This window comes from Nomascus leucogenys, chromosome 18 (assembly GCF_006542625.1).
Source record: "Nomascus leucogenys isolate Asia chromosome 18, Asia_NLE_v1, whole genome shotgun sequence".
In the NCBI taxonomy this organism is placed as follows: Eukaryota; Metazoa; Chordata; class Mammalia; order Primates; family Hylobatidae; genus Nomascus; species Nomascus leucogenys.
The window spans coordinates 44813707-44838495 of record NC_044398.1 but is presented as its reverse complement, the minus strand read 5'-3'; the positions used below and the strand labels follow the sequence as shown (position 1 = coordinate 44838495).

Genomic DNA, 24789 nt, shown 5'->3' with positions numbered 1-24789 from the left:
CTGTTGATTGTGAGATCAGTTTAGTGTATGGGAAAAAGTATTTCTTTTAATAGAATGCAGTATAAGAGAAAATATCAAAGTACATTACAGGTAATTAGGGTGAGGGGCTCACAAAACAATCTTAAGTTGTTGGTTTACATGCATGTGTTAGATACACACATGTGAACACACACTCTTCTTTGAGATATTATCCACATCACTCCTCCCTCAATGTAGCCTGCTCTGTGAGGTCTTTCCCTCTCCATCCTATCTAAAATCAAACCTTGTATCTGACAACTTTTCCTATTTTGATTTTTCTTTATGGCGCTTATCATAGCCATCTTCTTTTCTTTTTTCATTTTTGTGTTACAGACTGACTTTCAATAGATTACAGAGCAAATGTACTTTCTCAATGTGACTGCTGGAAGCAATAACGACACAAACTCTCTGGTCTACAGTGACCTCCCAATAAGAATATTCTAGGATGCTGCTATTTACATCTCTGTACACATCATCACCTGTCTCATAGGTTTATTGGAATTAATAAATACACTAGTACATGTAAAATATCTGAAAAAATGTATGACAACAAGTGCTTCAAAATGTTATAAATGTATTATTCCTTGTTTTCTTTGTTGCTAGTGAATATGTCCATATGACAAACTTCTAGAAATGAAATTACTCAGTTGTTAAATATCAAATTGCCCTCTAAAGAGGTCCTCTAGGCCGGGCGCAGTGGCTCACGCTTGTAATCCCAGCACTTTGGGAGGCCGAGGCAGGCGGATCACGAGGTCAGGAGATCGAGACCACGGTGAAACCCCGTCTCTACTAAAAATATAAAAAATTAGCCGGGCGTGGTGGCGGGCGCCTGTAGTCCCAGTTACTCGGAGAGGCTGAGGCAGGAGAATGGCGTGAACCTGGGAGGCGGAGCTTGCAGTGAGCCGAGATTGCACCACTGCACTCCAGCCCGGCGACAGAGCGAGACTCTGTCTCAAAAAAAAAAAACAAAAACAAAGAGGTCCTCTCAAGTTATACTCCCATCATCAAGGAATAAAGAATATTTGTTTTCCGACACCCTTTAAATTAAACTTTTCAATAGAAGCATCACAGACATATAGAAAAGTACATGCACATTATAGGTACTGGCTCAAGAAAGTGGAACCAGTTGTGTAAACAACACTCAGATCAAGGCAGAGTACATATCATATCCATCACTCTGGGGGCCTCCTTTGGGTTCCTACCTTGTCCTAATTTGCTTCTTCCACTCCAAAGTTAAGTGCTATCCTACTTATGGCACCATAGTTTAGTCTTGTATTCATTTATAGTCTGGATTCTTTCACTCAACATTTTGCATGTATTGGATGATTATAACCATCCCTGTTGTTGCAGGTATCAATAGTTCATTCATCTTCCTGTATTATACTGCAGGAATATATTGTAGATTATCCATCGTGAATGGGCATTTTGTATGTTTGTTTTATATGTTTATTACAAATAACACTATTATGATCTTCCACACGTCTTTTGGTATATACACGTACACATTTCTGTTGGACATTTAACTCAGAGTAGAATTGCTAGTTCATAGAATAGGTGTCCATTCAACTGTAAAAGATACTGCCAGTTTTCCAAAGGAATTGTGCCAGTTTATCACTATGTCAGCAATGGGGGGTAGTACCAGTTATATATTCTTGCCAATTCTTGCTATTATTTATTTTAAAAAATTTGGTCATTCTGATGGTTGTGTAGAGGTATATCATCGTAGTTTGCAATGTATTTTCCTGATTATTAGGGAAGTTTGGCACCTTTTCATATGATTATCAATAATTTGGATGTTCTCTTTTGTGAAACACCTTTTCAAGTCTTTTGCCTATTTTAAAAATTGGGTTGTCTTCTCCTTATTTATTTGTAGGAGTTCTTTCGTTTTCTGGGTATGTGTTCCTTGATATATGTAATGTCTCATACTTACAGTTAGAAATGTTTTTTCTCTTAATCATGTCTTTCAATAAACAAGTTCTTAATGTTAAAGAAATCTGTTTTTTTCAAACTTTTCCTTTATAATTATTACCTTTTGTGACTTGCTTAAGAAATTTTGGACTACCTAAGGTTGTGTTTTTTACTAGAAGCTTTATTGTTTCACTTTTTGTTTGATTGATAATCCATCTTAATTTTATGTGGTCTACTCAAATTTCCTCCATGTAGATATCCAATTGACTCTGTACCCTTTATTGAAACATGCTATAGTGGCACCTTTGTTGTAAACCAGGTGACCATGTAGTATAAAACTCAGGGGCTATTTGACATCTGTACTTTCTATTAAATGGGAAAATGCAGTGTACAGTAAAAGTAAATAAAACAGGTTCACAGAGAAATGCAATGGAAAGAAACCTGCTTGTGTGGGCCATCTTGATTCCAGTTATTTAGTAATCCCAGAAGAACTGTTTCATCTTCCCAAACTAAAACTTCATTCTTATTGAACAATAATTTCATGTTTCTCTCCTCCTGTAGTCCCTGGCAGCCACCATTCTACTTTCTGTTTCTATTAATTTGACTACTATAGGTACCTCATATCACTGGATTCATATAATATTTGTCCTTTTGTGACTGACTTGTGTTTAGCACAATGTCTTCAAAGTTTATCCATGTTGTAGCATGTGTCAGAAGTTCTCTCCTTTCTGAGGTTGAATAACATTTCATTGTACGTATGTATCACTTTTTGTTTATCCATTCATCTGTCAGGGGACAATTGGGTTGCTTTCAGCTTTTGGTTATTATGAATAATGTCGTGATGAACATGGGTGTGTATGGATTGTTTTTTGTTTCTTTGATGTACCTTTTTGTCTTGCTTAGGCAAATTAGACTTAGTAACCAGAGGTTCTCAACTAATATGCATGTAACTGTTTCCAGACTTCCTATTGTATTCCTTTGCTCTACCAGCCTTTTTCTATACTAATACCATACTGTGTTAATTATTTTTCCCTCATTACTCCATTACAAAAAGGCATTGGCTACATTTCAGTTCTTTTGCCTTAGATGATCAATTGTCATGTTCTAAAAAGAAAAGGAATTTTGTTTGGTATTGCATTGGACTTTTAGTTAATTTGCAGACAATCAACATTAAACCTTTCTTAACACTATATATATATGATATATCCTTTTATAAAAGAGCCAAATAATACTAAGATTGGCCCCTTTTTTCAAAAGTTCTAGTTCTTTTCTCAGATCTGAGATGTATATACATATACACATATACACTGTATATACACATACGTATGTACATACACATATACACATGTATAAACATATACACATGTATAAAATGATTTGCCTTTTGATGGATCCTTAGAGAATTACTATTTTTCAGCATTACAACATCATCATGAAACTCTTGATGTTTTGGTTCACATTTCTCTAGAACCTACCAAAAGCAAATTTCTTGGTTTAAAGATATACACATTTAAAATTTAAAGCTATTGTCAAATTATCCTCCAGAAAATCAGTATCAATTTATACTCCTAAGAGGCAATCACAGACATTTTCCTATCTCCCTACAAACTCAAAAAGTTAATCATTAAAATTTATGCCCATTTGGAGCAAAAAAAAAAAAAATCTCCTGATTGTTTTATTTGTATTTTAATAGTTCCAGGATGGTTGAACAGCTTCACTTACTCATTTGGTCATTTGTATTTCCAGGTCTGTGAAAAGCCAGTTTATAAGCTTTGCTGATTTTTCTATTTTTGTCATTGTTTTAGTTTTTTCTTACTGATTTGATCCAGATGATCTGTTCACAATGCAGTTTAAATATTAATATTTTGTCTGTAAACACATACAATTAAAATATTTTTCTGCATGCTGTCAATTGTCTTTTAACTTGGTATGTGCCCTTGTTTGTATGGATATATTTTGAAGTTTTAGGGTTGATACAGTCAAATTGATCACTCTTTTCTTTTTTAATATTTACCTTATTTTTATTGCTTTTTAATATGTCTTAGGCAAGAAGGCTTCCATACATTATAGTTAAAAATATATTTACTTCATTTTCTTTTAGTAATTTTATATTCTTTAATTTTACATAAAGTTCTTTGATATTTAGAATTGTTTTGTGTGCACATGTTAAAGCTACTATATAACTTTATTTTTCAACATTTGTCTTACAGCGTGTGTGAATTATTTGATCATATTTTTCACTCATTTTTCTTTTGGCAAATGAAGGCTATATTTTCCCCCAAATGTTGTTGGAATAGCTAGTTCCATCCTTTTTCTCATTGAACTAAAATAGCCTCTTTATCGTATATCAAAGTATCTTTTAGTCATGGCTATATTTGTATATATCCTGTTCTGAATCTATTTGACTACTTCTGTGTTAGTATCATACTACTTTCATTACCATGGATTAAAATTTTTTTTTAATCTCCACTTTTCTTACATATTTCACTTTTACATGAACTTGAGAATCAATCTGTCAAGTATCATCTATAATCTTATTGGGGATGCATTCAATTTATACATTAATTTTGAGGTAATTTACATCGTTATAATAGTGAGGAGTTTTACCATGATATACACATGCAGAACATGATTATCTCCATTTATTCAGGTCTTTTTGTGTATAAGTCATTAACATGTTATAGTTCTTGTTTTTTCACATTAGTTTTACCCCATTCATGCTACACTTATTTCTAGACCATTTAAATTGTTTTTAATGACGTGAATGGGAATTTTCCAGATAGTGGCTCAAATAACCAATTATTGCTGATATAAAAAGACAAATGGTGATAGTTACGTGTATTTATTGTAAACATTAATAACTTTCTAAAACAAATTTTTTATTTGATTCTTATGAATTTCCTTGATGTATAATCATGTCTACATATGAATGTACAACTTATCTTTTCTTTCCAGTATGTATGTGTATGTGTTCTTCTTTTATTACTTTTTGTTTTATCCACAATCTCCTGAATAATGTTGAATAGCGGTTTTGATAATATACGTCCCTGTCTTTTTCCTGTTAATTAGATTGACTTTAATATTTCATTTTCAATGTGGCGTTTTTCTGTTGATGGTCAATTAAGAATTCTTATTATACTACACAAAGGTACAAATTATGTATGTTTTAGTACAAACATGACATGTGGATATATCAAAGTCTGGAATAAAGAACTGAACACACACACACACACACAAAAAAATCTAGGATGGCTTGTCACTGGCCTATTTTATAACAAACTATCATTTCTGGATCAATACAAATGTGGAGGACATGAAGACACAGTACTCTGTGGAGCCAGGATTGGGGTAAATGCCACCCCCGATCACAATGACAGGTTCTATTACTAGAAGAATACAGAAAAGTTGCATTGAGCAGTCAAAAGCAATAGGGTCGTAACACATATTTAAGTACATAATAAAAATGTATCAAATTAACACAAGAAAGGGTGAATTAATCAAACAGTGCAGGGACAACTGGCTATTTATTTGGAAGAATACAGAGCTGCTTACCTTACACCACATACAATAAGAAACACCACAGGGACATATGAATAATGTAATTTAATATAATGTCTGCTTCAGACATGTTGAAGGAGACAGATATCTGCTGGTTCCAAAGGGAGTTTCCTTATGCCAATAAGAAAGCAGAACAAATGGAAACACTTAACTTGCAACTAGTAGAGTAACTTTATTTCTAACACTGAGCCTTCTACATAGGAATTTACAGAAATGAAAAATATTGTGCTGCTTATTCTCCATTTCTCTTCCCAGATTCTCTCTCCACCCTTCTCTGTGCCCACCTGGGCTTTTCAGCAGATGTATCTGGTTGGTTTCTCCAAAGAGAGGCACCAGCAATTTGGCACCACAGTTCTGGTAGTAATGATGTCTCTTATAAGGTGGCCCCTTCTCCATGACAGCAGTTCTTACTGGGCTGTGGTAACACTGTTTCCATCCTTGCCCTTCAAGGCTCAGAATGGCAATGGCTTCCTGCTGATACAAGTCTCTGGGTGTTTCAGTGTCCCTTGTTTCTGGCCCACACCACTGTAATCAGTCTGCCATTAAAATGTTTTCAGTTGGAGAACTCTGTTTTCCACCAGAAAGAACCATGGCTGATACAAACAGCCATCCCTATATTAACTTGTCAAAAGAAACAATTCTTCCCCCTAATTACCATATACAACATTAACACTTAGAAAAATATTCCTGTGTCAGCTGGAATGCCTTCAGCTCTAAGTATCAGACAGCCCTAAGACCAAATAAAAAACAGTTATTGAGGGTTATACGAAGTCCCAGTAGACAGCAGGTATAGAGAGCAGAGTAGCTCGGCAACGTCACCTCTGAGCTGGCTTTTCCCACCTTGTGCACTGTTATCTTCAGGCTACTGCCCTTCAGAGATACAAACAGAAGCCAAAACCATATTACAGACGTGAAAAAGCCCAGCAGAAAGAGTCTCTTCTCATGTCATGACAATGTTGTATCAAGGAGATCTTTCCCAGAAGTACTACACAATACTTCCCAAACATCTCATTGCTCCCAAGTTCACCCCAACAAAATCATTAAAATAGAACTTCTATGATTAGCTTTGACTAATCTGGACTTACGACCTAAGTCATCTGGGAGAAGGATGCACAAAAATATAAAATTTAGCTCAGCAAGGATGAAGTAGGGAATGGCCATCACGTGGGCAGTGTCTCTTAGAACTGCTGGCCAATGTGTTCCAAGGGGGCAAAAGAAACAACAGGACAAGGGAGGCAGAGACACTCTAAAATACTAATATGCAGAACTAGTGTTACATAGACCATGCCTAAACAGATACACAATGAAATATCAAGGGCATGAAAAGGGCCTTTCATTACATACCACCACTTTTTGAGGAGTGCAGTATTACTGCTTGTTAACCTTTGCATAATTCATGTAAAAACAATTCTTATTAACAGCATTTACATTACAGAATGACCCAGAGGTAGCTGAAAAACCTCAGAAAAGTACTGTTTAACTTCTTTACTGAAGTGATAGTTCAATAACGGCCATATTCATGCATATATGCCAGGAAACAGTCAGAGGAAAGGTATGTGATATAGTTCTTTGTGAAATAATATTTCACTAAAAACATATACTGGCCAACCTACAAAGAGACTCCGGTAGTATTTAGAGTAGGACGGATTCAGAGGTAGTTTAAAAACCTCACAGAAATAGTTTTGGCTTCTTTCTTGAAGACGTGGTTCAGCTGTAAATGGCCATAGCCATTTATTTATGTCAGGAAATAGAAGGGGTATGCAGTTTGTATTGCCAAATATGTTTTCATATATACACAGTGATGTGCTGTAAATATTTGACAGCAGGTTCTCTGAGAAAATTAAAACCCTGATTTATAGTTTGTCAATTTCCATGGTGTAAACACTTCCACTAAGTCCAAGCTATCAAGACAGCACTGAATGTGGAGCTGGGAAGAGACAGATGTGCAGTGCACACTATTATACCGTATTTTCATCATACAGATTAAATAAGTGAAACAACGAAGGTAATAGTGAAATGTAGCAATGTAATTAAGAAGTGATGAGTGCTGAGTATTTATTACCTTTGTTTTTAATTTAACTGTAAGTTTACATATTTTAAATAATGACTGTTTTTAATAACTGGCTCACAAAATTCCTTAAAATTTAACAATCAGAACTTTTAAGTCAGTATGAGGTTATACTAGCACATCACTATATTTATGTGTGTAGAAATATATTTACATATACACACAAACATATGTACATACACATATATAATTATATCAACCTATAAAGACACCAATGGTATTTAGTGTGGAAAATATTAACACATATCATAGTAGTTACTCAATTAAGGGTACATATTTTCCCTCACAATCATGTTGATTTCCAATATACAAATCAAGCATACTCAAATTTATTATATTAGCATACTCACATAAGGTCTACAAACATCGGGGACTCTTCACATGTATGTTTAATGCTGCTGTCATTCAACTTTTATAAGCTTCAGATTCCACTGTGAATATGGGTATAAATGAATATTGTCCATTATATTTGCAATAAAATTTTGGTATCACGTCTGGAATATAACACTAAACAACATAAATTCTAGATAAATATTTTCACCATATTACTTAGATGAATAGAATTCCCCTCAGTACAAATTTTCTAATGAAAAGTTTTAATTTTTCTTGAAAGCTTTTACATATTCAAACAAGAAGTCATTTTCTACAAATTTCTGACATTCTTTGGCTTTCTTTGATCTCCTTTTTTGAAACTGTATAACCAATTTCACAAGTGTATGAAGGCTTCTATCATTCAGGATGTTGAAAGAGCTTTCACCCTCGTGTGAATTCTCTGATGTTTGGTGAGCACTGACCTCTGACTAAAGGTCTTCCCACATGCATTACACTCATATGGCTTCTCCCCTGTGTGAGTCCTCTGATGTTTAGTGAGAGCTGATTTTTCACAGAAGGTTTTCCCACATTCATTACACTTATATGGTTTCTCCCCAGTGTGAGTTCTTTGATGTACAATGAGGTTTGACTTCACACAGAAGGATTTTCCACATTCATTACATATAAATGGTTTCTCCCCTGTGTGTGTTCTCTGATGGACGGTGAGGGCTGATCTGTGGCAGAAGGATTTCCCACATGCATTACATTCATAGGGCTTCTCCCCCGTGTGTGTTCTCTGATGTTCAGTGAGGTTTGACTTCACACAGAATGTTTTTCCACATTGCTTACATTCATAGGGTTTTTCTCCTGTATGTGTTCGCTGATGGTTGGTCAGGTGCGGTTTCTGGCAAAAGGCTTTCCCACATTCAGTACATTCATAGGGCTTCTCTCCTGTGTGTGTTCTCTGATGTTGAGTGAGGTTTGACTTCTCCCAGAAGGTTTTCCCACATTCACCACATTCAAAGGTTTTTTCTCCTGTGTGAGCTCTCCGAAGCTGGGTAAGATGTGACTTCTTGCTGAAATTACTTCCATTTTCATTGTAATTGTAAGACTTTCCCCCCATGTGTACTATCTGATGTTTTAAGAGAGTTGACTTTTCCCAGGTTTTGTCACTCACTTTATATTCACGGAAAATCTTTCTTGTGTAAGCTCCCTGATGGATAATGAAAGCTGAATTGTCACAGAAGATTTCCCCATATTCATTATATTCATAAGGATTGTCCTTTGTAAGAGCTCTCTGATGTCCAAACCTTAAATTCATACAGAAGGACTTCCCACAAATACTGCATCCATACGGCTCCATTTCCAAATGAGTTCTTTGAGATATATTGAGCTTTAAACTTTCAATGAAGGTTCTTCCACATTCGTTATATTTACAGACTGTCTCTCCTATCTGAGATCTCTTATTTGTAAAAAATGCTGCCTCATCACGGAAGCCTTGTCCATTTTTATTATACTCAAAAGATTGGCCAAAACTTGGCTGACTGAGATCCTGGTGATAATTAATGGCATTCCTTTTTTGATCATATTTATAAGACTTCTCTCCAATAGGGATTTTCTCATGCCTAATATCAAGGAGCAATTTCTCACATACATTAAACTCATCAGGCTTCTTTCTGGAACAGTTCTTTTTACTAATAATTAAGCCCGAAATATTTTTCAAACTCATTTCACATGAGTCACATATTTTATAGGGATAATTTCTTAAAGAAACAGGGTCTGTGCCCAAATTGAAAGTTTTCCTTCCTCTATCTCCATTTTCTACACTTACTGTTTTGTTGTTGTGGAATAGAAGCTCCCAAAAATGGTCATCTTCATTTTCCTGGCTGCTCTCTAACACGTCATCAACTTTCCATTTCCTTTCTAGAAATGAGAAAAATAACCACATCTTATGAACCTTAATACATTTCTGATGGAATCAGACTTTTACACAAATGCCCTATCATACAGTCAATTCTTTTGTTTTAAATTCAGTTTCCTGGTGTGAAATGAGTTCAAGTGTGCATTTTCTTTACCCTCCAAGGTTTAGGTGGAAAACATAAACATGATTCAGTGGAAACAGGGAGAGGAAATTGTCAATGATATTTAACACTTTATAAATATAACCTTCAAAACTGAAAAGAAAAGGTGAAATAAAATTCACAGCACAGGGAACCAGAGTGGCTGATTCAGAAATAGAAAAACTCCGAGAAAATGGGGTGAACCCAACAGAGACAATGAACACTGAATAAAGTGATGGTGAAGATTAGCAGACAAGGGGTTTCAGAGGATGCATTAGGTTGGGTGGAGACAAAACAGAGCTTGGTCCTAATCCCCTAACACACAGTTTACTAGGGTGGAATTCCCACCAGAGTACACGCTTCTTTCTATCTTTGAATCAGCAAGAAAATTAACATTCTGAAAACATCAACTTCCTTGGGTTCAAAAGAATAGTCCTATATAGCCCAAGATCCAGCGTTTTCTTTAAGTTTTATTGAGAAGAAATAATTTTTTTTAATGCTGTAGGAAAAGCATACTAGGGAAGGTGAAATAAACTCAAGACATGATAAACAGGAGATGGAGATATTCTGAGAGCTGTTCTTTCAAAGAGCAGGAAATGCACAGAGAATGACTTCAAGGGAGTTGTTTTTTTAAAAAGGAAATTGAGTGAGTGGTAGTGAGAAACCTAAGAATTAGGTTTGGCAGAGGTAAAGCATGGTTTACACCCTCATCTTCTCAACATCATGCAAATCGATTAAAAATATTTCTGTGCAGTTTGGCTAGAGATTAGACTCTCAGAAATTGCTCATCCCCAACAACATACCTTCCATTCAACTAGAAACATTTTATCCTTATCTCTCCTTAGATCCTGGATATCCTTCAGTGAACTGCTATTTTAACTTAAAAACAAAAACTAATAATAATAATAATAAAATAATGATAGCAAAAATCTCTATAACATCTCTACCATTTTAAGGCTTCACTTACTCCATCCTTTAGAAGTTACTGTCTATATAATTCACTGTAACATAAAATAAATCCCTTGCTCAATGCTATCTCCTCTATTGTGACCAGAGTCCAGATCTTGGCAGGTGTTACTATAATGTAACTGTACATTATTCTTATAAAGCAACATGCACTGAATTATTTCCAACCTGTACCTGATGAGCTATAATACACGAGGACAAAATATCAGAATATGTATTTAGGAAGAGTACCATAGAATACTTTCAGAATGTATGAAAATGAATGATCTCTCCTAAATCTGGCTACACAGATAATCAACAAAGTAATTATCAAAATATCCAAATTAGTAACAGAGGCCCTTCTCTTTTGGAGAACAAAAATCTAAATACAGAAAGAAACCCTAAGCAACCCTAAGCCATATGAACAGGTCTGAGTTTTTGGTATACAGCCACTGGTGAGTTAATGTCATAAAATCTGGGCTATTTAAGTTTCATCAAAAAATTAAGTTCTAACTTAAAACAAGTGAAATAATAACAAGCCATTACTATTCGATGTCTAAACACTTTACAAACACAGTATGAATTACCTGAAAAAAGGCAAGGCAAACAAGAACAGAAGTTTTTCAATAAATGAGAAAACATTTGCAAATAAAATTTAAGATACAGAATAGGATGGGATTTGACATAAATTTTAGGGAGCAGAAACAAAGAAATTTAAGACAGGTAGCAAAGGACTACACTATTATAGTCATTGAAAGGGAAATTTACTGAGCAGCTCTCTTGCTGCGATCTATTGAAAGTCAGCCCTTGACACAAAGGTTTAAAATTTAAAAAAGAAAAGAAAAGAAAGGGAAATTTAATTTATTAGTAAGCAGCAACTTCAGGTTAGTTTGTTAAGCTAAAGGAAGATAAATTGAATAATTTAAGCTAAAAAAAAAAAAGAGGAAAGAACCAACTAGGAATTAGAAATTAGACAACTAACAATTAGACTGAGTCAGGAATGAGAGAACATAGACATAGTTTTGCTTTTGAGTTATATCAATGAAAAGTGAGAATATAAAGGTATATAGAAGATAGTTTTAAATGAAAAATAACAATAAGAACAAAGAGACCAGTAGGAGATATTAACAGGTTTATTAGTACAGTGATGCCATGGTTGCCATTCAAGATAGCAGTAACACGGAAGAATGTACCTCATTTGACTAAAGGAAACCAGGCTGTCTGGTTTTGTGTAGCTCAGATTGTTATTCCTCAATATCCTATAAGGGATGAATTTAATACTTACTAAAAGCATTATTGTCCCAGGACTACTCTCACCTACATACAATCACACTCCAGAAAAGGGGTTGGCATATAACTGCAAGGCAATGGCCCTTGAGCTAAGAATGTTTTTTAAGTTTTTAAAGGGAAAAAGCTGGATGAGGCAGTATAGAAGAGGGAAGAGGAAAAGAGAGGAGAGAGAAAGAGGAAGAGGAGAAAGAGAAGGAATAAGGAAAAAAAAGAAGATGAGGAGCAGCTGCAACCACGACCATATGAGGCCTGCCAAGCCTCAAACATTTACTATCTGGTCATTTACAAAAAAGTCTGTTGACTTCTGCACTTGAAGATCTCATTCTGCCTCATTCCTTTAACATCATCTAAAGTTGATGCCTTTCAAATGGATACTTCTAGTTCTGACCTCAACCATATACTTACACATATTCCATCTCCTAGTCAAAAACAGACTCAATTCTAAGAGTTATCTCCAACTTCTGGTGTTCAAAATTAAATCTGTGATAACTCCCTTAAATGTCTCCTCTCTAATTTTTCTCTGTCTCAGTAAATGATAACCTAATTTATCTAGCTGCTTGAGACAAATTATTGGGGTCACACTTGATTCTCCTTTCTCTCATATCCAATCTGACAGCAAATGCTCTTGGCTCCATTTTCAAAATATTTGTACAAACCTACCACTTCTCAGTACCTCTGGCACCTCCAACACAGTCTCAGCCACTATCCTCTCTCCTCTGAAGCACATAATGGTACCCTATCCCTACTCATGCCACTCACAACCACCCACCACAGTATATACACTGCATAGATGTCAGAGAGCTCCTTTTAAACTGTAAATCAAATCTGATGACTTAAGCTGATTTACATTTACTCAAAACAGTTTCTCATAGCACCAGAAGTAAAATTAATGTATCTACCACAGCTCGTATTACTTCTCATGACATTGTCTCCTACCAGTCTCCACCATGCCCGCTAGCTTCCAACCACAGGGATTTCCCTGACACTGTTCAAACATTCTAAGAACACACCTGTCTAAGAGGTTTGGTATCTGATGTTCTCTCTGCCTGGACTACACTGAATCCACACAGCTCATACTTCCATATTATTAAAGCCTCATCTCTAATGTGGGAACTCCTAAAAAAGGTTTTCTCTAACCCACTCGCCAAACAGACTATACCGTCATTCTTTGTCCTCCTTTCCTGTGTGAATTCTCTTCACAGCACTTACCATGACCCAACAGTGTGTACCTATATACACACACATATGCACATGGGTGTGTACACATATACACACACACAGACATGTACACACACACATGCATTTTTTGTCCTTTATTATAATACACACCCTAGGATACCAGGGACATTATTCTGTTAATTACCTAAAACATAACAGACATAGTGAGTGCTCATCATATGTTGTTAAATGAATATATGGAAGGATTGCATGAATACCTGTCAGCTAACAAAAGGTGTCCAAGACAACAGAAGGCAGGCAAACAATTTTAAAAGATAAAGACAAACTAACCAAGAAAACATATCTAAAATGAAGCCAATTGGTTTGGATTATAGGTATAAGTAAAATACTTTAAAATGTAAAAAAAACAAAAAACAAACAACAAAAAGTTTTTTTGTTGTTTGTTTTTTGCTTTTTTTTTTTTTTTTTTTTTTTTTTTGAGACTGAGTCTCACTCTGTCGCCAGGCTGGAGTACAGTGGCGCAATCTCAGCTCACTGCAACCTCTGCCTCCCAGGTTCACATGGTTCTCCTGTCTCAGCCTCCCGAGTAGCTGGGACTACAGGCACGTACCACCACACCCAGCTAATTTTTCATATTTTTAGTAGAGACGGGGTTTCGCCATGTTGGCCAGAATGGTCTCGATCTCTTGACCTCAAGATCCACCTGCCTTCCTCAGCCTCCCAGGGTGCTGGGATTACAGGCGTGAGCCACCGCACCCAGCCAAGAAAGGCATTTATGAGTAAGAATAACATATAGAGGAGTGATTAAGGTAACAGGGATGTAGGCCAATTGTTTTCGATCATTTCCAAAGGTCTGGGGCTAAAAATAGATATTTGTGAAAAATATTCCAAAGGTGACAAATCCTAGACCAATTACCTAAGTTCTAATTTCCTCTGGCTTTCATCTGCCTTGAAATCACTAACTCACCTGGGTGCCACTGGCTTGGGAATCCTTTCTCTAATATCCAGGGCTCTTCTCCTTGCTCGATCTTAAAGATCACTTCTGGTTTAGTAATGCAATACCCTGTTAAGAGAAAATACCACAGGACTGGAGCTAACTAGCTTGGTTTCAGGGGCTCTGAATACATGATGGGGAAGAAAGGCACAGCTTCACCAGCTACTCAAAGAAGGTGCACAAATGAACCAATCCCTGAGGAGGGAAGAACACCTTTATGGTGGCCAAATGGGATCAGTCATCTCAGAGCCTTCAATCTCAAGCTTTACATCAGAAGACTACAGGGCATCAACTAGTAAATGCATGCAATTGATAGCCATGCGGGGAAAAAAACTCCTTACCTACTGAGACAAGATTGCTATAATTTTCCAGGATCACATCTCTGTATAGTATCTTCTGAGCAGGGTCCAGCAGATACCACTCTTCCTGAGTGAAGTCCACACATACATCCTTGAATGACACTTGTTCCTGTAATAGTATACTCTTTTTTACATGAAATGGTCAGAACTAGATGATATAGAAAAAATTTAAGAGAACTAATCTCTTTAGAGTTTACTAAAAAATGACAAGTTACCTCCCTCTGTGCTATACTATATAGAATACAAAATACCTTGTATAAATTGAGTTTCTACTAAGGGTCTGGAATTGTGCTAGCTGCTGCAAATCCTACTGGTGAAAACAGACAAACATGGTCCCTGTTCCCAGAGTGCTTATGACCTGATAAGGAGATACACAGAATAACATTTATTAAGTTGCACACTGCAGGAACTAGCAGTGTGTACCAGGGAGATTGAAGTTACAGAGGAAATATTAGTGGATTCATATTATCTTTTACATTATCAAGTTAACTGTCATCAAGGAAGTAAAACTTTGTTATTAAAATAATGGGATTGAAATGAATACGAAAGGAATATGACCAAGCTCAGCACATATTGATTCAAGTGACTGCCCCGCAGTCTACATGCCCATCAGAGAAAAGGATGAATCCTCTCCATTCAATGAGATCATCTTCTGGAGCTTCCACCAATGTTTCCAATGTTTCTGTTTTTAAACACAATATTTGGTATCTAGTAAAAAAATTTCATGGTATGTGAAGAGATAGGGACAATGAAAAAAAAAAAAGCAAATTCACAGGTGACCGAGATAGTAGAATTAACAAACAAGAACTTCAAAATGAATTATAATATGTTCAACAAAACAGAAGAAAATATTAACAAAATAAATGAGAAAATGAGAGAAGTTCAATACATACATGGTATGTGTGTTATATAGAAAAAGGTTAATACAGCAAGCCTGAGACTACTAACCTCTGAAAGGTCTGCTACAAAAGATCACCGTTGATGGGCATTTGGGAACTTGGATTTCAGAAAGGTTCTGACCTTAACCTTCTCTGATAAGAACGGCTCACTGAGCCTAAGCTGTTTGTATAAGTAATATGGTTTATACTCAGTATGTGCATTGCTTCTGGGAGTCTAGAATTTTGGTACATAATAGGCAGAAAGTGCCTATGTGACCAGCCTCTAATAAAAATTCTGGGCACCAAATGTCTAGTGAGTTTCCTTGGTACACATTTTATGTGCGTTGTCACATGTCATTGCTAGAGGAGTTAAGTGTGTTCTGTGAGACTCCATTGAGGGAAAACTAGGAATTTCACTGATTTTGCTTTGTATCCTTTCACTATAATAAATCATGGCCATAAGTATGACTATGGGTCTACAAGAAACAATACATCAGCAACAACTGGCACATCTAGCACCCCAATTTTGGTTTCTAATGCCATGCTCCAATATATGCTGAGTCATCCTAGGGAATCATTAATAATCTGGGGGTGGTCTCGGACACCTCTAATACATGTATACACACACACACATGTGCACACACACACATACATAAAATGGACATTCTAGAGCTGAAAAGTACAATATCTGAAATTAACAGCTTACTGGAGGGGTTCAAAATCATATTAAAGAAGACATAATCTGAAACATTTATGCATTTAACAAAAGACTATCAAAATACATAAGGCAAAAACTGATAGAAGTAAAAGCAGAACTTGGAAATATACACCATAATTGGAGACTTAACACCGCTCTAAGTACTGATGGATCAAGCAGGCAGAAAATCAGTAAGTACATATATGACCCAAAATAGTACTATCAACCAACTTGATCTAAGTGACATTTATACAATACTTCATCCCAAACAATAAAATATACAATCTATCATTCTGTTCGTGTTCACATGTAACATTTGCCAACATAGAACATATTTTGGGCCATAAAACACACCTTAACGAACAATGCGATAGCTATCATAAAAAAAACATGTTCTCAGACTACAATGGAATTAAATAGAAACCAATAAGCAAGACATGGCTGAAAAATCCTCCAAATACCTGAAAGCTAAACAACATATAAATAACCTATAGATCACAGAGGAAGTCTCAAAAGAAATCTCTAAATGTTTTAAATGAAAATACTACTTATCAAAATTTATGGGATGCAGAGACAGTAGTTCACAGAGAGAAATTTATAGCATCAAATTCATGTTTTGCTCTGCAAAAGATGCTTTTACAAAAATGAAAAAGCAAACCACAGACTGAGAAAAAATATTTGCAAACACCTAAAAAGGTGTTAGAACCAAAATATGCAAAAGAACCCTCAAAACTCAATAATAAGAACACAAATTATGCAACTTGAAAAATAGGCAAAAGATCTGAATAGACACGTCACCAAAGACAGACCAATAGCAAATACACATATGAACAGTGCTCACTATCATGTGTCATTACAGAAACAAAAATGAGATATCATAACATTTATTAAAACGGTTAAATCCAAAACAATGACAATATCAATTTTAGGTTCAGATACAGAATAACAGGAATTTTGATTCACAATTGGTGGGAATGCAAAATGATACAGCACCTGTGGAAGACAGTTTGGCAATTTCTTACAAAGCTAAACAATTTAAATTAGCTGGGTGTAGTGTTACACCTGTAATCCCAGATTACACACCTGTAATCCCAGCTACTTGGGAGGCTGAGGAAAGGAGAATCACCCAAACCGGAAGGCAGAGGTTGCAGTGAGCTGAGACTCCGTCTCAAAAAAAAAAAAAAAGAAAACCAGTGCTCCTTTGAAAACCAGCTGCTTCTAGGGCTGGGGCAAAGCACATATATAATGAGCCTGAAATCACTTCTGGTACCAGAAAATGAGAAAGTACTCAAACAAAAACACAATAATGGGCTATGTCAAAGGGACACAGGAATCAATTGAAAACACAGCCTCATTGTCAAGATGAAGGAGTTGGAGCAACAAAATGAACAAGGTAGTGTTGGATTATAACCAAAGTATAAAATAACTAGCAATGAGTTCATACTAATATAAATAAATGATTAAATAAATAAGCACAAAAGAACAGACAAATCTCCTGCACAGAATTCCTAATAATTTATATGGATACTCTGCCATCAAGGAGGTGCAGCATAACTCTCCACTTCATTCCAAAGAGTACAGTTGAAAACAAAGGACAAAGGAGCAACTTTACAGTGGAGAAACATGGCCACACTACCTCCACCAGGTAATCAACAGTGATAAATCATGCTCATAGCATTTTCCCTTGATATGATGTGAATGAATGACACTACCTCTGTGGTCTTCCTCTAAGAAACCCTAACCTCAGTCTAATCATGAGGAAGACAGTAGACAAATATCAACTGAGGGACATTCTACAAAACACCTGACTTGAACCCCTCAAAATTGTCAAGGTTATCAAAAACAAGGAAAGTCTGAGAAACTGTCACAGCCAAGAAGAGCCTAAGGAGACATGATGACTAAGTAGAATGTTGGCATCCTGGAACAGAAAAACTACATTAGGGAAAAATTAAGAAAATCCCAATAAAGTGGTCATTACTTAATAATATATCAGTATTGTTTCATTAATTGTGACAAATGTACTACATTAATATAAGATGTTAATGAAACTGTGTCTATGGGATGTATATGGAAACTCTTTGTACTGTCTTCACAACTTTTCCATAAGTCTAAAACTCTTCTAAAGCAAAAAGTTTATATAATAAGAAAGAAACATGTAAGAGGACAAGATTAATGAAGTGGAATGATGTCAGCAAAATGGAGAAGTAGGCGGCACCAAGCTCAGGTCCCCTCGGAGACATCAAAAAACAAGCAGAAACTGTCAGAATAAACTTCGTCAGAATTGTGAAAAGGTCAAAGGCTGACTGCAACCAAGTACATGCCAAATCAGAAAGAAAAAAAAAAAAGGCAACTTCAAAATGGTAGGAAAGCTTTGTGGCACTTCTACTTGCCTTTACCCCAACCCTCCTTGCCTTGGTAACAGCCTTGAGACGGTAGCCCGCATTCCAAGTGTGGGTCCCTGGTCCTTGATTCTAGAGGGACCAGAGCAGACCTTACTTACAAGGAATTGTTTATCTGTTCCAACTATGTGGGAAACACCTGAAGGACTGATGGAATATGCTTGTCTCTGTTTCACCTAACTCAGAACTCATTTAGGATAGAAAAAAATAGTCCTTGCTCAAAAACACTGTAAGGGGAACAAAATATCTGCAGTCGTCTGCAGCAGAGGATAATGGTTGAGACATATAGTACACCACTTAAGGCCTGAGAAGAAAACCTGGAGAGGGTTTCTTTGGGAAATTTGGGCTTTCAAAAAACCCCATATATACTGAGAAAATTAGAAATCCAGACACATACCCAAGGCAGAATGTATACTCACAAGCCTTAAGAAGACCACAAGCTTTCACCTCCAGCTATTCTCGAGGTTCAGTGCAATCAGGACACGAAGGCTAAAGCAAGGTTGTAAACAGCCTGGCTAAATGTTAGAGTACCCCAGCGCAGAGTCAATGTGCAAAGACTGAGAGAAATGTTTATTTGTTGTCTTTAGCACCAGGGATTCAAAGAAATCTCTGTAAAAACATTAGCTGAAAGCAAGCTAAGGAACAGAGACTTCAGTGACACACATAGAACAAGGAAACCAGACTATAAAAATAGCATGCGGCCGAGCATGGTGGCTCATGCCTTTAATCCCAGCACTTTGCGAGGTCAAGAGGTCAAGACCATCCTGGCCAACATGGTGAAACCCCATCTCTACTAAAAAAAGAAATACAAAAATTAGCTGGGCGTGGTGGTGCATGCCTGTAGTCCCAGCGACAAGGGAGGCTGATGTAGGAGAATTGCTTGAACCCGGGAGGCTGAGGTTGCAGTGAGCTGAGATTGCACCGCTGCACTCCAGCCTGGTGACACAGCAAGACTCTGTCTCAAAAAAAAAAAGGAGAAAAACAGCAAACCTTGGGGAAGGGTAAAAATCTGATTTCCAGACTTACCATATTAAAATATTCAAATGTCCAATTTCCAACAAAAAAGTAGAAGGTATTCAAAGACACAAGAATACAGAGCCTACTCAAGGAAAACAAATTCCTTCCTTAAGGAAGCCCAGATATTGGACTTACTAAACAAAAATTTTAAATAAATTATCTTAAGTGTCATCAAAAATGACAAATAACTAAAAGAAATGAGGCCAACAATGTCTGAACTGAGTTGGAAACTGTAAAAAGAAACCAAGTAGAAAATCTAAAGCTGAGAAGTAAAACGACCGAAATTTAAAAATCCACTAGAGGTTTTAACAACCCATTTGAGCAGACAGCTGAAAGAATCATGAATTGGAGGATATAAAAATTGAAGTAATCTGGTATGAGGAGTAGAACAGAAAAAAAAAAAAATAAAGAAATGTGAATAGAGCCTAAGGGACCTGTGGGACACCTTTGAGTGGACTATCTATCATACAATTACAGGAGTCCCAGAAGGAAAAAAGAGAGAAATGGGGAGAAAGATTACTCAAAGAAATAAGGGCTAAAAACTGCCCAAATTCTATCAATAACACAAATCTTACATCCACAAAGCTCAACAAACTCCAAGTAAGAAAAATTCAAAGAGATCCACTGAGGTACATTATCATCAAACTATCAAAAGCCAAGTAACAACCACAGAGGTCAGACACCACAGAGACCAGAAGGCAGTGGGACGGCATCTTTAAAGTGTTAAGAGGGGAAAAAACAAAAATAAAAATCTTGCCAGCCAGGAATTGTAAACCTGGCAAATTGATCCTTCAAAAATGAAAGAAAAAGTAAAACACTCCAGATAAAAGCCAAGAGAACTCATTATCATAAACCCTGCCCTACAGAAAATACTAAAGGGAAGGTTGAAATGAAAAGATCTTCATAACTTAAAGCTGTATGAATAAAAAGCTCTAGTAAAAAAAAATGTAAGTACAAAAGCCAGCATTTTGTAGTTTGTAATTCCAATCTTTATTTCCTAAAGGAGTTTAGGAAAATGCATACGCAATAATTATAAATCTATGTTATTCAGCGCACAATGTATAAAGATATAATCTGTAGCAACAACAACATAGGGAGAAGGCAGCTGTATAGGAGCAGAGTTTTTGTATGATACTGAGACAAAACTGGTATTTAAACTAGATTGTTATAAATGTGGAATGTTCATTGTTAATCTCCGTGGTAAACACCAACAAAATATCTTAAAATATACAGGAAAGGAAATGAGAAGTAAATCAAAATATACTACAAAAAATCAGCTAAATAGAGCAGTGAAAGAAATGAACAAAAAATTAGCAAGAAAAAAATAGCAACTGGCAAAAGTCAGTCCTTCCTTGCTAGAAACTTTAACTCTTTTCTTCCTTTCCTTTACCCTTCCCTTCCCTCTCCCCTTCCCTTTCCCTCCCCTTCTCCTTCCCTCCCCCCTTCCTTCTTCCCTTCCCCTTCCTTCTTTCTTCCCCTCCCCTTTCCCCTTCCCTCTCCCTCCCCTTTTCCTTCCCCCTTTACCCTTTCCTTCCTTCTCCTTCCCTCCTTTTCTCTCTTTCTTGTTTTTTTTGGAGATGGGGTCTCACTCTGTGGCTCAGGCTGGAGTTCAATGGCTCCAACTAGGCTCACTGCAACCTCTGCCTCCCGGGGCGGCTGGCTCAAGCGATCCTTCCACCTGAACTTCCTGAGGAGCTGGGACTCCAGGCGCGTGCCACCACACTGGGCTAATTTTTGTATTTTTTGTAGAGACAGGGTTTTGCCATGTCAGGCTGGTCTCGAACTCCTGGACTCCAGCGATTCACCTGCCTTAGCCTTCCAAAGTTCTGGGATTATGGGCAAGAGCCACCACGCCCGGCCAACTTTAATTTGAAATAGGTTAAATTCTTCCAACAAAAAGGCAGAGATTGGCAGAATGGATTTAAAAAAAAAAAGCTCATGCAAAAAATTAAGTCACATTCACAGAGTTCAGTGGATCTTAAGAATAAACCAAAGCTGAGGCCGCTGGGAACCAAGGCGGCGGCAGAGGCGGGGATCTCGCGGCTGCGGCGAAGGTGGCCGCAGTGGAGCCACGGGGCGGGCTCGGCTTGGTGTGACGGCGGCTGCGGCGGCGGTGGCGGCCGCGACCAGGTCGGCGTCCTAGGCTGGCCGAGCATGGTGGCAGCCTGCACCCTTGGCTCCCTCGTCTGGTGCAGCCAGCAGAGCTGCCAGCCTTGGGCACCCATGGCCCTCCGTGTGAGGGCGTGAGCGGCCTGCCCCAGCCTCACCTGCTGATGGAGGACTCAATGGCCCAGTGACCGGACACCACACCACCAACTCCCTCCCACCAGTTGATGAGTGGTGGACCCAGCGACGAGTGGCCCTTGTAAGGGTCATGGAATAATTTGAAGCGAGGAATGAGCGGCCCCCGTGGTCGCCTGTGACTGCTGGAGATAGAGGTCCCAGCACCCCAAGCCAACCCAGCGGACCCTCCCAGCCCTGCTCCAGCCAATGGGGCCAGTGGGGCTCCAAGCAGCCACCTAACCATCCAGACCCCACCACACCCACGCGGCCATGGCGGGCCCTGAGGGCTTCCAGTACCACGCTCTGTACCCGTTCTGCCGGGAGCGGCCGGAGGACCTGGAGCTGCTGCCCCGCGACGTGCTGGTAGTGAGCCGGGCGGCCTTGCAGGCACTGGGCGTGGCCAAGGGTGGTGAGCGCTGTCCACAGAGCGTGGGCTGGATGCCCGGTCTCAACGAGCGCACACGGCAGCGAGGTGACTTCCCTGGCACCTACGTGGAGTTCCTGGGGCCCGTGGCCCTGGCCTGGCCCTCGCCCACGGGGCCCCCGCCCACTGCCCGCCAGGCCCCGTGATGGGGCCCCTGAGCCAGGCCTCACACTCCCCGACTTGCCCGAGCAGTTCTCCCCACCTGATGTGGCTCCCCCTCTTCTGGTGAAGCTTGTGGAAGCCATTGAAAAGACAGGGCTGGACAGCGAATCTCACTACCGGCCGGAGCTGCCCACACCGCGTACAGACTGGTCCCTGAGCGACGTAGATCAGTGGGACGTGGCAGCCCTGGCTGACGGCATGAAGAGCTTCCTGCTGGCACTGCCCGCGCCACTCGTGACCCCCCGAGGCCTTAGCCGAGGCGCGCCAGGCCCTGCACTGGAGCCACCGACGCTGCCGCTGCACCGCGCGCTCACGCTGCGCTTCCTGTTCCAGCACCTGGGCCGAGTGGCCCGCCGCGACCCGGCTCTGGGCGCCACCTTCGGGCTGCTGCTGCTGCTGCGCGCACCGCCGCGGTCCTCGCCGCCGCCAGGGGGAGCTCCCGACGGGAGCGAGCCTAGCCCTGACTTCCCGGCGCTGCTGGTGGAGAAGCTGCTTCAGGAACACTTGGAAGAGCAGGAGGTTGCGCCCCCAGCGCTGCCGCCTAAACCCTCCAAGGCAAAGCCGGCCCCCACAGGCCTGGCCAATGGAAGGAGCCTACCCTCCCTGAAAGATGCTGAGTGGTACTGGGGGGACATTTCAAGGGAGGAGATGAACGAGAAACTCCGGGACACTCCCGATGGCACCTTCCTAGTCCGAGATGCTTCTAGCAAGATCCAGGGCAAGTACACGCTGACCCTCAGGAAAGGCGGGAACAATAAGCTGATCCAGGTCTTCCACCGAGAGGGGCACTATGCCTTCTCAGAGCCACTCATCTTCTGCTCCATCGTGGACCTCATCAATCACTACCGCCACGAGTCGCTGGCCCAGTACAAGCCAAGCTGGACACACGGCTCCTCTACCCTGTGTCCAAATACCAGCAGGACCAGATTGTCAAGGAGGATAGCGTGGAGGCGGTGGGTGCCCAGCTCAAGGTCTATCACCAGCAGTACCAGGACAAGAGCCGCGAATATGACCAGCTCTATGAAGAGGACACACGGACTTCGCAGGGCCTTTTGGGGAGTCCCAGGAGGTGCTGAGCTGCGCCCCCTCCAGGAGCTGCAGATAACGCCTACCGCAATTGAGGCCTTCAAGGAGACTATTAAGATCTTTGAAGAGCAGGGTCAGACTCAAGAGAAGTGCAGCAAGGAATACCTGGAGCGCTTCCGCGTGAGGGCAACGAGAAAGAGATGCAGAGGATCCTGCTGAACTCTGAGTGTCTCAAGTCCCGCATTGCCGAGATCCATGAGAGCCGCACGAAGCTGGAGCAGCAGCTCCGGACTCAGGCCTCGGACAACCAGGAGATCGATAAGCGCATGAACAGCCTCAAGCCGGACCTCATGCAGCTGCCCAAGATCCGAGACCAGTACCTTGTGTGGCTCACCCAGAAAGGCGACCGGCAGAAGAAAATCAAGGAGTGGCTGGGGATTAAAAATGAGACTGAGGACAAGTACGCGCTGATGGAGGACGAGGACAACCTCCCGCACCATGAGGAAAGCACTTGGTACGTAGGCAAGATCAACTGCACACAGTCAGAGGAGATGCTGAGCGGCAAGCGGGTGGCACCTTCCTCATCCGCGAGAGCAACCAGCAGGGCTGCTACGCCTGCTCCGTGGTGGTGGACGGCGACACCAAGCACTGAGTCATCTACCGCACGGCCACCGGCTTCGGCTTCGCGGAGCCCTACAACCTGTACGGGTCGCTGAAGGAGCTGGTGCTGCACTACCAGCACGCCTCCCTAGTGCAGCACAATGACGCGCTCACCGTCACCCTGGCGCACCCAGTGTGCGCCCGGGGCCCGGCCCGCCGCCTGCAGCCCGCTGAGCGCCGAGGACCCGCCCCAAGCAGAGCCACCCCTGGGCCCATCTGCACCGGAGGCTGTGGCGGCGGGAGCCACGGACCAGACCAGCCACATCCAGAAGTCCTCATTTCTCCGGCTCTGGCTCTTGTCTGGGGTTCTCTCACCCTCTTTCTCTTTCTTTCTCTCCTTCCCTCCCACATTCTCCAGATCTCCCTCTGTCTGCTTTTCTCTTTCTTGGCCCCTGTCTCTCTCCATGTTGGGGGTCCTGCCTCCCCCACCCCGTATCTCCGTGTCCCCCGGGCATTGCCCTCTCCATGGCTCTGGTCACCCAGACCCTCTACCCTGCCCACCGCAGGTCCCCCGGGGTCCCGGAAGCCCCTTCTGGCTGCACCTGCCATGTT

The 24789-nt window shown here is 39.9% G+C and overlaps 1 protein-coding gene and 1 pseudogene across 10 annotated transcripts in view; one reads left to right on the top strand and one right to left on the bottom strand.

Annotated features, from left to right (window-relative positions):
• The window catches only part of ZNF248 (zinc finger protein 248), a 59273-nt gene that overhangs the window by 21275 nt on the left and 13209 nt on the right, over positions 1–24789 (bottom strand). For 2 of the 9 annotated variants that reach the window (XM_030797822.1, XM_030797821.1), the window contains exons 4-6: positions 14674–14800; positions 14306–14401; positions 5434–9787 (exon numbers count right to left, since the gene is read on the bottom strand). In XM_030797822.1, coding sequence (XP_030653682.1) covers positions 8286–9787; positions 14306–14401; positions 14674–14800 — 1725 coding nt within the window. In that variant the 3' untranslated portion in view covers positions 5434–8285. Of the gene's footprint in view, positions 1–5433; positions 9788–14305; positions 14402–14673; positions 15050–24789 lie in introns of those variants that run through there. The other 7 variants (XM_030797824.1, XM_030797825.1, XR_004026677.1 and 4 more) reach the window with 6 other exon arrangements.
• LOC115831175 lies at positions 21484–23675 on the top strand (annotated as a pseudogene). Its single transcript, XR_004026678.1, has one exon. The product of XR_004026678.1 is annotated as a phosphatidylinositol 3-kinase regulatory subunit beta pseudogene (transcript).